Source organism: Podarcis cretensis, assembly GCF_951804945.1.
Source record: "Podarcis cretensis genome assembly, chromosome: 9".
In the NCBI taxonomy this organism is placed as follows: Eukaryota; Metazoa; Chordata; class Lepidosauria; order Squamata; family Lacertidae; genus Podarcis; species Podarcis cretensis.
The window spans coordinates 4546244-4560507 of record NC_137178.1 but is presented as its reverse complement, the minus strand read 5'-3'; the positions used below and the strand labels follow the sequence as shown (position 1 = coordinate 4560507).

Genomic DNA, 14264 nt, shown 5'->3' with positions numbered 1-14264 from the left:
TCAAGTAACCTGGCAAACAGGAGATAAACAACGACAGGAGAAAACAACATTCAAATTTCTGTTTTAAGGCCGCCTTTTCTGTGATGTAGGTATGATGTATCTGAGGGGTGGTCTTAGGTTACACCCCTTCTGTGATGTATGTATGATGTTTCTGGGGGTGGTCTTGATCTACAGGGTGGGAATTTCAAAAGTCCACATAAGGCCTTGTGCGCCATTTTTCTGGGTTCCTCCTCTCTCCTGCGGGTGAGGGGAGCACCCTGTTGCAACAGATCAATAAAGATCAAGCTTACTAGCTGCTTTGCTTCTCAATATTCTCTGGTTGGCCTCTGTTATTCTCTCCTACCAATAGGGAACCTATGTAAGGACTCTATATGGGCTCTTGGATACCCCATAAGGAAAAAAGGGCAATTTTTGTTTACAACAATAGGGAGCTTAGAGAGACAAGCTGCTTGCCTCTTCAGCAATGGCTTGCCCAGCTTCTCCCAGACACATAACACCCCTCCTTTGACATGTGACCCATGCCTGTAATAAGGAAGGCACCTCTGTTAGGAAGATGGAAACTTCTTCTGTCTTCACGAGCATTAAATAATTCTTCTCTCTCACCCTGGAGCATGCTCTGCAATTTCCTTTCTTCCATTATTAGCTTGAGGCGCTTCACACGCTCCCCGGAGCTGGAGATGAAATCAGGACGGTGCAGTGCAAGAGACTCCTGAGTTGGAAAACAAAAATAAGAGCTGCTTCAGAAGCTCCACTTAAGGCTGAGGAAATGTCAAAAATAGCTAACCCCATTAACAAAGCACTGAAAGCATGCCTCAGAAGAAGAGAATTATTCACGCAATGTACAGAATATTGCATCTACAAAAGGCGAAGAGATCTCTCTATGGGTCTTGTTAACAAATGCTTTGATCTGGGACAACCAATTGGAAAGATACCAGGCTGGGAATAAGCGTAGCTACATTTTTGTAAAAGGGATAAGTACTTAAGCTTAAACAAGCTGGTTGGAGTGTGCACATGGGACAAAAAAAAGTCTCCGTGCAATGAGGATACATGGATACATGGGGAAATTAACACGGTTCAATATTAGTCTTGGGGAGGAGGCTTCACAAGAGCCTGCTGGCTGCCAGATCTGCCAAAGCGCAATGGAAGCAGGATGAGAGCGCTTCCCCCCTCCTCACAACCCCCTTGCCATCAGAAGCGTAATGTCAAGCGCAGGAAGCGTGAGAACTGTTTGATTTGGACTGGAATTTGAAGGCAGGGATAAGCTGGTGAATGCAGACAAACAGCTTTACATTTACCCTATTCCATCATCTGAACCAGTGGGGGCTGTGCAAACCCCACCTGCCCAGCAGTTGCTAGCACCATCCGTTCCCCGCTGGCGCATGTCATGTTTATGCTAAAGAAGGAAGGGCCCCATCCGACAGAAAAAGACCGGCCCTCGGAACCTTTAGAGTTAGAATAAGGGTAGAATGGAAGGCAAAGTAGATTCTATTCCAGCGGTTCTCAACCTGTGGGTCCACAGATGTTGTTGGACTACAACTCCCATCATCCCTGAGCTCTGGCCTTGCTAGCTAGGGGTGATGGGAGTTGTAGTCCAACAACATCTGGGGACCCACAGATTGAGAAAGGCTGATTCCTGCCCAGCCCTTACATATTTTAAAGAGGGAAGGGGACGAGCCAACAGTGTGACGCGGCAGCTAAACAAGCCAATGCAATTCTGGGCTGCATCAATAGGAGTATAGCATCTAGATCAAGGCAAGTCATAGTGCCACTGTATTCTGCTCTGGTCAGACCTCACCTGGAGTACTGTGTCCAGTTCTGGGCACCACAGTTCAAGAAGGACACTGACAAACTGGAACGTGTCCAGAGGAGGGCAACCAAAATGGTCAAAGGCCTGGAAACGATGCCTTATGAGGAACGGCTAAGGGAGCTGGGCATGTTTAGCCTGGAGAAGAGGAGGTTAAGGGGTGATATGATACCCATGTTCAAATATATAAAAGGATGTCACATAGAGGAGGGAGAAAGGTTGTTTTCTGCTGCTCCAGAGAAGCGGACACGGAGCAATGGATCCAAACTACAAGAAAGAAGATTCCACCTAAACATTAGGAAGAACTTCCTGACAGTAAGAGCTGTTTGACAGTGGAATTTGCTGCCAAGGAGTGTGGTGGAGTCTCCTTCTTTGGAGGTCTTTAAGCAGAGGCTTGACAACCATATGTCAGGAGTGCTCTGATGGTGTTTCCTGCTTGGCAGGGGGTTGGACTCGATGGCCCTTGTGGTCTCTTCCAACTCTATGATTCTATGATTCTATGACGAGACAGACACATAGATTCACACAGAGGCACACATGCTGCATCTGTTAAACTGATGGGTGGCTCAGCTCATTTGACAACCAAAGCACTCGCAAACAGGACAGCCAAAGCCAGGCAAGGAGTCCAAGGCAGAGCCTGGATTTTACCTGCAGTGTCATTTTCACAAAAGGTGGGGGCGGCTTATTCTCAACGTCTCTCGGTGAAGCCATCAGACACACCTGCAGCTCGCTGTGATCCTCCTGCCAGTTTTTCTCCCGGAGGGGCTCTCGCCAGGGCTTTGGGTCGGGCACGGCTTCAAACCAAGAAGGACCAGGATCAGAAACGTAGCTGGATCCACTTCCGTTTTTGAAGTCAGGTTTCAAATCCTTTGCTGAAACAAACCAGGAAACTCCTGGGGCAGGGGAAAGAAAAATGCTTTAAAAAAAGGAACGTGGTGCAAACTGTTCATCCCGGCGGCAGTTCACTTACAAAAGACAGGAAGGCACAAAAACAGGGGGCTGCCTCCGCCATTGCCCCCTTTTGCTCTGGGCTGTCCTCTGCAACTGTAAAAGGTCCAGGACGATGCTGAGAGCAGACATAGGCACATCACAGTTGCATATATAATGTATGCCACTCCCCAAATTTAGAGACTTGGCAAAGATAAAATGGCACAGAACAAAGAGTGAAGTAGCATGGAAGCAGCAAACAATCCCGGAGAGGAAGTCAACATTTTAGTACAGTGGTACCTCGGGTTAAGAACTTAATTCGTTCCAGAGGTCCGTTCTTAACCTTGAAACGGTTCTTAACCTGAGGCATGCTTTTAGTAATGGGGCCTCCTGCTGCCGCTGGTGAGCGATTTCCATTATTATCCTGGGGCAAAGTTCTTAACTTGGAGCAACCACTTCCTGGTTAGCAGAGTTTGTAACCCGAAGCGTCTGTAACCACTGTACATTAAATGCTCTGCACTCTTACCAGGCCTTTGCAAAACTGTTGGTTGATGAGATATAAAAAGAGATGGAAAAGTATAGCAAATCATTATTAATTGTGGATTATTATCAACAGATCTTATTTTGCTTCTGTCAGGGAACTGCCATCGGAGCCAGAGGCGGAGGGAAGGCTCCAGAGCGATGCCGGAGAGGGTCCCAGCAGGGAGAGAGGCAGCCCATCTGCTGGGGAAGGAAATCAGCGTAACACCAGGGGTCAAGGGGGGCAGATGGGGGAATCGGAGAGAAGGCTCCAGGACTCTTCACCGGAGACCAGTGGGGAGAGCACAGGTCCTTCGCTGCCCACACCCTCCCTGCGCAGAAGACTTCCGCGCAGGGAGAGTAGGAGGCGACTGGGCGTCAAAGAACTTCTTTGCTGGAAGAAGTTTAAGAAATGCCCACTGACGGATTCTGCCAGCGACTGAGACAGCCACGAGTGCAAGGCTGTCCAGAGAGAAAGGGTTCAACCAGGCAACCAAGCCAAGAGTGGCGGCAACGTACGCACGAGCAACCCCCTTAGAACCATTACAGCTTCGGGGTTCAGCATTTGTTTTCTTTGTTGAAAGAATCCTTGGGGGAAAACATAAAATATGTGCATGGGGGGGGGGGAGATGGCAAAGAGAAGCAGCGGTGAATCCTTGGGCTTCTGGCTCTTGTGTCACCACAGCTTACTGGGAGGGAAAGGGGGTTGGGGTTGTCGCTGTGCAGACACTCTGGCAGAGGAAACCCAGTGCCCCCACTAGTATGCCCCCACAGTGATGACACCCCCCCGCCATCTCTCTCCCTAGAAGCCACAGTGACCAGAGTCTCCTGAACTGCATGCTGGTTTTTGAAGTACCATATAGTCATTCTTTCCTCTTGCATCTGAGAATCTTCCCCTCCCTTCTTTATACAAAAACAAGGACTGGGCTATGATTTGCATTGTCTAAAACCAGTAGTAATAAGAAATAAAAAAAAACCAACAAGGTATGGAAAAGTAAATACAAAGCGTATTGTATTTACTGTCAGCGTGCAGTCAAAGCTGAGGAACAAATATTTTCCACTCATGCAGTGTTTGTTTAAAACATCTTGCTCTGTATAGTTTTAATCAGTCTGCTATTTCATAGCTTTAGGAGACAGATAGCAGAAAATCCCCAGATCTCCAGATGATGAAACGAAATCTGTTTGCTTCTGGTCCCAATTTATTAGCACGTTTAAAGCCTTAAATTGTTCGGGGTTTCTGAAGGCCTCTCTTCTGTACTGCAGCCACCAGGTGAGGACCTGCTGCATGCCCTGCCTTTGAAGGTGCAGAGGACAAGGGCACAGGATTGGGCCTCCTCCATGGAAGCACCCAGGCTGTGGAATTCACTGGCCCAGGTGGTTTGGCAGGGGGTATTTTGGCAACCAATTAAACCAACTTTCGAGGGCTGCACTCTCTCCCTGATTTTATTTTTGTAGGTTTTGCTGCTGAATTATTTTCTGTTTTATTCTTCATTGTTCTAATATGATATGATGTTTCCATGTTTTACCTGCAGCGCTGACAGCCCTTTCAAAGATGTGGGGTGTGAATTATGATTGCATAAACAAAACAAAATAAGAGCAGCCTGTGGCGGAGTAATATAGAACCCTTTTTCTTCCTGGCCTGTGCCTAAGATATTGTGTTGCGCTAAACAAGTTTAAGACCGTAGTAGGAGCAGCATCAGGGACACAGGTGGCGCTGTGGGTTAAAGCCTCAGCGCCTAGGGCTTGCCGATCGAAAGGTCGGCGGTTCGAATCCCTGCGGCGGGGTGCGCTCCCGCTGCTCGGTCCCAGCGCCTGCCAACCTAGCAGTTCGAAAGCACCTCTGGGTGCAAGTAGATAAATAGGGACCGCTTACCAGCGGGAAGGTAAACAGCGTTTCCGTGTGCGGCTCTGGCTCACCAGATGCAGCTTTGTCACGCTGGCCACGTGACCCGGAAGTGTCTCCGGACAGCGCTGGCCCCTGGCCTCTTAAGTGAGATGGGCGCACAACCCCAGAGTCTGTCAAGACTGGCCGTACGGACAGGGGTACCTTTACCTTTACCTTTAGGAGCAGCATCTGGGTCAGCCTGACTGCACAAGAAAACCAAGCAGGAGATCTGGGGTTGGGGTGGGTACTCCCAAGAGATGCCTCTGGGGAAGGGAGCCTCAGAATCTCTTGGAATTTGAAGCTGAGCTGCACTTCCTGGATTAAGCAAGGCAGGGGCCCTCCAATCCTCCGCTCCCCGGGATTGTGCAAACTGCAACACAACATCATCTGGTAGGCCACAGATTCCTCGCCCCTGGATTAAGCAATGCAATCTACCTGCTTTTGGGTAGTTTTGAGACCAAGAGAGTTTTGGAGATGAACATATGAACTAGGATCCCGGAAGTGATATAAATAGAAAAGAATATAAACTTTTTTCATATGCAGTAACAGCAGCTAGAATATTATTAGCCCAGAAATGGAAGCAAGAAGAATTGCCGACGAATGAAGAATGGAGAATGAAGTTGATGGACTATGCAGAATTAGATAGATGAACAGGAAGGATCCAAAACCGATGGGACCAGAGATTTACCGAAGACTGGAGTAAATTTATGATCTATATGAAAAGTATTTGTGATGAACAAACGACGTTTGTAGGTTTGCAAAAAGTTCTGTGAGGAGTATTGTTAGAAATATTGTAAAACTGGAGAAGGCGAGATGACAGATTAAAAGAGGTAAAGACAGTATAAAATTAAGTAATGCATAAAAAGTGATTAAGAGGGAAGATCATCGGAGGTGCTGATGGAAGTCCAAAAAGAATGTATTTGTTATAATATGTGGGGTATGTTTAATAATTTGTATGCTAAAATTAATAAAAAATGTATTTTTTTAAAAAACATATGAACTAGGATCCCACACACCCCATATTGTATTTACTTACAGTGGTACCTCTGGATGCAAACAGGATCCGTTCCCGAGACCCGTTCGCATCCTGAAGCGAATGCAACCCACGTCTGAGCGTGCACCGGTCACGATTCGCCGCTTCCGCGCATCCGTGTAACATCGTTTTGAGTGTCTGCGCATGCGCGAGCGGCGAAACCCGGAAGTAACATTACTTCCGGGTCGCCACGGAGCGCAATCCGAAAATGCTCAACCCGAAGCTACTTCAACCCAAGGTATGACTGTATTTGCGAAAGATAACCTGGAATTCTCATTTATTTTTTGCTTATGGCCACATCCTAGAGGCAGGCTGAAGCAGACTCGCCTGCCTACATCTTGCCCCGAGGCTCTTTGTCAGCACTGTCTGACTCCCCATCTCTAGAGGAACCAAAGATTCATTCCGCGGATAGCCGTGAATGAGCCTATCAACATGGGCAGGACAGGGAAATCGGCTACAGGAGAAAACAGTAGCACATGTAACTCCCTATCAATCTATTGGTGTGTGGGTACAATGGTGTGTTTTACAGCCACCTTTGATTTGTTATGATGTGTGTGCTCTGTCCTCTACGCGCAGCTAACTGTTGGTTTTTATGGCACCACAGCAACAACAGACAAAAGTCTGGAGGACCACGCGAGTCCTCATTCACAAAAGATGCAACGCTTGTCAGAGACCTTGCCGCCACCGTGGCTTATTCCTCCTCGGCTTTTTCTCTGCAAGAAGCCTGCCATGCTGCCTCCTCTGCTTGCCCTTGCTTTCCAGAAGGAACCCATCCAGCTGAGCAAATTCGCCCTCCGTCCCACTCTCAGGATCTTCCCGCAGCCTCGCCTGGCTGGGTGTCGGAGTGGGGAAAGTCAGGCCGACGTCTCGGGTGTGCTTCTTGGTTGCGCTGTTCACAATCTCAAAGTCTCCTAGGGTTCAAAAGAAAGGGATTTGATACTGGTATGTTCTAAACAGGTTTTGTGTATGTATACTGTATTTTTTGCACCACAACACTCACTTTTTTCCTCCTAGAAAGTAAGGGGAAATGTCTGTGCGTGTTATGGAGTGAATGCCTACGGATGGCGGGAGGATCTGCTGCAGTCGTGAGCAGAGGATCCATGGTTCCCCTTCCTTCCCTCCTCCGTGACTTGCTTTGAAACAGCAAAGCGGGAGAAGAGCTGCTGAGTGGGGAGGAGAGAGGGACAGAGAGCCTGCTTGCTTTAAAGGAGCAAAGCAGGAGAGGAGAGAAGCCTTCTCCTCTTATACCCCTCTTCTGCATTATTAACAGCATCCTTCTCCACACACCCCACGCGTGTTCCTTGTCCCTTGAGTGCTTTTCCTTCCCTCCCCACTTAAAACGTGGTTACAAAGCACGGATCTACATGGATCCTCAGGATTTTTGCACTGGGTCACCCCAAATTCACCATCAGATCACATAGCATGTCCATGGCTACAGCTTGCACCAAAAAAATCACACACCCACTGTTGCCTGGGGCCGCAGTGGTGCAAAAACATGGTTACAAAGCATGGATCCACATGGATCCTCAGGATTTTTGTATTGGGCTACCCCAAACTCACCGTCAGATCACATGTCTGTGGCCACAGCATGAACCACAAAAATCATACATCCGCTGTTTCGTTTAGAATATTTTTTTTTCTTGTTTTCTTCCTCTAAAAACTATGTGCGTGTTATGGTTGGGTGCGTGTTATAGAGCGAAAAATACGGTATATAGCTTTAATTCTATTGGTGTTTTAATTGTATTTTAACAATTGATTTTTCTATGTTTACCACAGAGGGCCACACATTGCAAATTGATTATGAGCTAGGCTTGACACGGTCTGCTCTAGACACATTAACAAATATGCACATTTTTGTTATTAGTAATTAGCCAAATCTAAAATTTGCTTACATGAATGGATGAATGCCAAGTCACAGCTGGCATACAGACTGAATCTTAACTCTGCTTTTTTATATATTCTGGAATTAGATCCACATCTGAAACCTGCTCAAAGTTATTAAAACAAAAACAAGATATGAAAAGCAAAGATCCTGACTTCTTTTTTTACTTTCCTCTTGGTTTCTGAGTCTTTAAAAATATGAGTCTTTGAAAATATGAGAAATATACAGTATTTTTGGACAGAAACTGGAATGTCCAGGACTTGCAGAAAGGGAGAAGATGACAGCAACATCTCCTTCCTTGAGAGTTTGAAGGATGCTCAAGCATCAATGAACAGTTCAAAGAGCTATGGCAGAATGAAGAATGACACATACACACAGCAAAATTATCAGATATAGTAGCCTAGCTACAGGATTTATTACTTCCATGTATTGATTTTGTCACGTGTGCCCCCATGTTCATTTTCTGAATATACATACTTGCTTTCTCCCCAATATTCTTTAGTCTGTTGAACAAGAAGCCCTGACAGAGCCTGGGTCCAAGCACTGAACATGTTGCTGAAACCACACAATGGGATCAGAAATTTCAGAAGACCTTTCTAACTCATTTTTCAACCTTCACGGGCATGAGAACAGAATGCTAAACTAGGTGGAGCTCTGGCCTGATGCAGCAGAGGACTCCATATCTTAACAGGGAGAACCTTGATTTAACCCAGGGGTCAACAAACTTTTTCAGCAGGGCCACTGTCCCTCAGACCTTGTGGGGGGCTGGACTATATTTTGGAGAGGAGGAAATGAACAAATTCCTATGCCCCACAAATAACCCAGAGATGCATTTTAAATAAAAGGACACATTCTACTCATGTAAAAACACGCTGATCCCTGGACTGTCCGTGGACCGGATTTAGAAGGCGATTGGGCCGGATCCGGACCCCAGGCCTTCGTTTGCCTACCCATGATTTAACCAAACAGAACACACCAAGAACCATGCCTGTCTTATGCAATGTGGAATTCCTGCATCCCTCTCCCTGCCTCAGAGAAGGAGGGCTGGAGCACATGTCCTCTTAGGTCCCCTCTAACTTTAAAACTCCTCATTCTGCCAATAATGTATAGACCTGCAGAAAACTGGAGGTTGTGCATGGCTCCACTTTCAATAGTGGGTGAGGATAGTACACAGTTGTATATACCCGGCCTCCATTTTTAGATAAGTATTGTCCCAGAACAGAAATCACACAACAGATAAGAGCAACATTCACATCATCAAATAAGGAGTGAAGCTCCAACCGTCTGAGCAAGAGAACTGGCATTTATTTGCAGTAGTGAGAAAGTTTACGACTGTGCTTGCAAGTGGGGAAAATACCACACAGAACAAGTCAGTTCTCTGACCCAAGATTTATTACGAGGCCAGAGTCAAGAAAGCCCAGAGTACGAACAAAGGAAATGGAGTGCCATTTCACCGGAGTTCAGCTTGTTATCCATTTTTTGAAAGGATCTGAGCTGCAAAGATGTGCAGGCGGAGAAAGCTCTGCAAGCACACCTGGCTGACTGAAGTAAGAGTGAGGGACTCTGAAGAGGATCACAACAAAAAGGCAAGAGCGCAGACATGAAGGTAAGAGTCGGGATGAGAGCTGCTCACCTGCCTGGACAGCCTTGTTCAACATCCGCCTGCTCCGCTTGCTACTGAGAGCAGGGCTTGGTCCAAGGGAACTGCTGATGGTAGAAACGGAATCCGAAGAAATGAAAGAGTCCGTTGCCTAAAGGAAAGAATCAGGCAGATGCGTAAAGGTCTCAGAGGACTGCAAGTTCGTTTGTCAGTGTTTGGAAAGGAATCAAATCAGCCAATCTCGCTCACATGCACACACAAAGAGCACCAGATTGGTTCTGAGAAACAAGCTAGCTAGCTTTTTAGAACACAATGTCCACATTCTCCACTTCTGTCACTTCTGTGGTCATGAGGATGGGGCAATTATTCCCCCCGTTCATGGCTTCCAGCTTGGATGAATGTAAGTTGCTTGGTGGGCAAGTATGGAAGGAAAGTTACTGGTTGCCATCTGGGGTGAGACCCCAATATAAGAAACCACTTTGGCATATAAATTAGCAACAACAGGGGACATGATGCCCCCCGCTTTATTATGTCACGTCCCCATCGATATTATGAAGTAGGACAGGATTATTATTATTATTACAGTGGTGCCTCGCAAGACGAAATTAATTCGTTCCGTGAGTTTTTTCGTCTTGCGATTTTTTCGTCTTGCGAAGCACGGACTTTGGAAAAGCTTCAAAAATCACCAAAGTCTTCAAAAACCTCAAAAAAGGCTACCACACCGCGTGCTATGAGTTGCTCCTCGAAGTGAATGCACGATTTTAAGAAAACTTGCAAGACAAAGGAAACAAACTTGCAAGACGTTTTCGTCTTGCGAAGCAAGCCCATAGGGAAATCCGTCTTGCGAAGCAACTCAAAAAACGAAAAACTCTTTCGTTTTGCGAGTTTTTCGTCTTACGAGGCATTCATCTTGCGAGGTACCACTGTACAATTATTATTATTATTATTATTATTATTATTATTATTATTACTACTGCTACTACAATCATACCTCGGGTTAAGGACACTTTGGGTTAAATCTTTTCAGGTTCCGTCCAGCGGCAACCTGGAAGTACTGGAAAGGGTTACTTCTAGGTTTCGCCGCTCGCGCATGTGCAGACGCTCAAAAGGATGTCATGCGCAGACGCAGCGAATCGCGACCCGCACACATGCAGATTGCGTTCTGCTCAGGTTGCGAACAGGGCTCTGGAACGGATCCCATTCGCAACCAGAGGTACCACTGTACTAAAATTTGTATGCCACCCTTTGTTCCGAGATATCAAGATGAATCACAGCATGAAAACACAGAATAAAACCACAAAGTACATAATAAAAACAAGAACAAAAACAAAACAAAACAGCCCATTCCCACAAAAACATTTAAAAGGACGTGGGCTGTTAATCAGACAAAGGCCTGGTTGAAGAGGAACGTTTTCGCCCGGTGCCTAAAGATGTCACATAGAGGAGGGAGAAAGGCTGTTTTCTGCTGCTCCAGAGAAGCGGACACGGAGCAGTGGATCCAAACTACAAGAAAGAAGATTCCACCTAAACATTAGGAAGAACTTCCTGACAGTAAGAGCTGTTCGACAGTGGAATTTGCTGCCAAGGAGTGTGGTGGAGTCTCCTTCTTTGGAGGTCTTTAAGCAGAGGCTTGACAACCATATGTCAGGAGTGCTCTGATGGTGTTTCCTGCTTGGCAGGGGGTTGGACTCGATGGCCCTTGTGGTCTCTTCCAACTCTATGATTCTATGATTCTATGATTCTAAGGCACAGCTAAAGACCATTTCACCTGCTGCTTATGAAAGATAAAGGACAACAAGGCTGACCTTTCCATACTCTCACACACAGAGGCCTCAGCTCAGCTGATGCAGTGGAGGAGGAGAAAGACAGAGAGACCCCAATGAAGATTAGCCTGCCTCCGCCCACATAGCTTAGCTGATCTTCAAATTAAAGGCTAGTTGTCACTCTTTCCTTTCACCTGTTTTAAGCAGATGATAAAGGTAAAGGGACCCCTGACCATTAGGTCCAGTCGTGACCGACTCTGGGGTCGCGGCGCTCATCTCGCTTTATTGGCCGAGGGAGCTGGCGTACAGCTTCCGGGTCATGTGGCCAGAATGACTAAGCCACTTCTGGCAAACCAGAGCAGCGTATGGAAACACCGTTTACTTTCCCGCCGGAGCGGTACCTATTTATCTACTTGCACTTTGACATGCTTTCAAACTGCTAGGTTGGCAGGAGCTGGGACCGAGCAACGGGAGCTCACCCCGTCGCGGGGATTCAAACCACCAACCTTCTGAACGGCAAGTCCTAGGCTCTGTGGTTTAACCCACAGCGCCACCCGCGTCCCTATGCAGATCATAGATCACAGTAAAAGTTTTGCTGTGGATTGCCCCACAGGTTCCTATGCCACATACTTGGGCTTAGGACCCTCGTATTTACGGGACCGCCTCTCCTGGTCTGTCCCGCAGAGGACCTTAAGGTTCATGAATAATCATAGTTTAGAGGTCCTGGGCCAGGGCCTTTTCAGTGATGGCTCCAACCTGGTGGTATGCTCTTTCCCATGAGACTAGGGCCCTTCAGGATTTAACCTCCTTCCGCCGGGCCTGTAAGACAGCGCTATTCTGCCTGGCCTTTAATTTGAATTCAGCCTAATATTTTATTTCCCTTCCCTTCCCTCCCTCTCCCCTTTTATGAAGATCACCCGCTCTGAGACCCCACGGCTAATTCTCCCCTGGCCTCCTCGCTGGCCCAAGCAGGACTAATTCAGCCAGCTAGCCTGGTGATTATCTAATGCTTATTAGGATGGATTTCCCCTAAATTGATTTCTGAACTTTGAATTTTGTTATTCATGTTTTTATACTGTATTTTATGTTGCTTTTACAATTAAGTGTTTTAAATTTGTTGTTAGCTGCCCTGAGCCCGGTTTTTGAACCGGGAAGGGCGGGGTATAAATAAAAAATTATTATTATTATTTATTATAGTTACCTGGGTCTCTTTTCTTATTGGCTCAGCGTGAGCCGTTCTTTGGTAGTCTGCTGCCCTGTCTTTCCTGCTCCCTTTGGCGTACTTCTCCGAGCGTGTCTTCTGGTGTCGGATGGCACTGTAGAGCTGGGACAGTTTGGGGGACACCTGCACTCTGTCATGCCCAAAGGCCCGGATCAGCCTCTCTGTGTCGATCGTGGAAACGGAAACACTTGCCTCCGTCCGAGACGCAGTCTCCGTCTCGGGCTGAGTCACTTCTGAATCGGAGGTGATGTCGGTTAACACGCTGGAATCTTTCACAGGCCTCATTTCAGAAGAGGTGTCGCTCAGAATCGCCGAATTCCGACGCTGCTCCAAATTCCGATCCATGTGGTAAAGAGCTGTGGCACTGCCAACTTTACAATGCCTAGATTTTGTATTGCTGGTAGCCTCTGGGCTCTCTTCCACCTTTCCTCTGGGGCTATGGATTGCCACTCTACCTTTGTACGCCTTATTTCCTTGGGAAATGATCTTCTTTGACTCTTTTCCCTTTGGCTCCACTTGGACATGGACATCTTCATCCTTGACAGGCACCAGGGTGTGCCTAACCGGGTTTTGCAGCAGTCTGGCTAATCTATCAAGTCGCTCTACCAGAGACAGCTCACTTCTGCTGCTGCCACTCGGACTACGTTGCTGATGCTGCTTCTGACGCTCCAAGTATTTAGCCCAGAGTTCATCTAAACTGCCTGTGAAGGGAGCACTTTGCATCGTTGGGAGATCGGCTACCCGCTTCTCTTTGAAGCTGCTTGGAAGAAGCTGGTCTTTGGACAATTTGTGGCCACTTTTCCTCCCATCAGGCTGTTTTAGTTCCTTACTCGGAGAGCCTCTCTCCAAAGTCTCATTGAACCTCAATTCCTCCAGCACACTGTAATCTGGCTCAAAATTCGGTGGGGAAAACCTCTCCTCTCCTGTTGGCTGGTGCAGAGAGAAAACCGCCTGACCTCTTCTGGATGTTCCGTCGTACTGGAAGATGTCTTTTGAAGGAAGGGCTGGGCGCTCTTGCACTGCATACTGTCCCAAGGCATCATTCCCCGCAAGGAAGTCAATTTCATGCTGCAGAGGCACTGGGTGATGCAGGTAAAACTGAGCAGATCTGAACACTGAATGGGTAGCTGCCACAGATTCCAAGGGATTTGGGACTTTGGGGCTTCCTAAAGGGGGAAAGGAAGGAAAAAGAAAATGAAATATTTAAGTTTGGCTGGAAAGAAACAGCTACAATACATGATGGTTCTCGTTCTAAATTGACAGTGCTATTCATCAACTCTAGGCGCAGTCTCCTTATATGTTTAGTTTATTTTCTTTTTATACATTAATTTGGGGATTTGTATGCTGCCTTTCAAATCATGTCTCTCCCAATGTGACATACAATTAGAAGAAGGTATCAAACCATACCTTGAAAAAAGTAACGTTAAAAACAAGACAACTGTGCTTAAGGCGGCCAACAAAAATAATACAAATTATACAAATTATACAAAAAAAGAACATAAATATAATGAAAAAGCAACAATACAAAATGAAAAACATAAACACAAGGGAAGTGAAACAAATAAAATTAATAAGCACAAGGGTTAAAATCCATTTCAATGCACTTCCAAGTTCGTTTATGGGCCAGAG

The 14264-nt window shown here is 46.6% G+C and overlaps 1 protein-coding gene across 3 annotated transcripts in view; it reads right to left on the bottom strand.

The window, feature by feature from the left end:
* Positions 1 to 14264, bottom strand: part of ALMS1 (ALMS1 centrosome and basal body associated protein) — a 76622-nt gene that overhangs the window by 13555 nt on the left and 48803 nt on the right. For 2 of the 3 annotated variants that reach the window (XM_079990655.1, XM_079990656.1), the window contains exons 12-16: positions 12615 to 13801; positions 9684 to 9801; positions 6843 to 7079; positions 2453 to 2697; positions 541 to 709 (exon numbers count right to left, since the gene is read on the bottom strand). In XM_079990655.1, coding sequence (XP_079846781.1) covers positions 541 to 709; positions 2453 to 2697; positions 6843 to 7079; positions 9684 to 9801; positions 12615 to 13801 — 1956 coding nt within the window. The remainder of the gene's footprint in view (positions 1 to 540; positions 710 to 2452; positions 2698 to 6842; positions 7080 to 9683; positions 9802 to 12614; positions 13802 to 14264) is intronic. The other variant, XM_079990657.1, reaches the window with a different exon arrangement.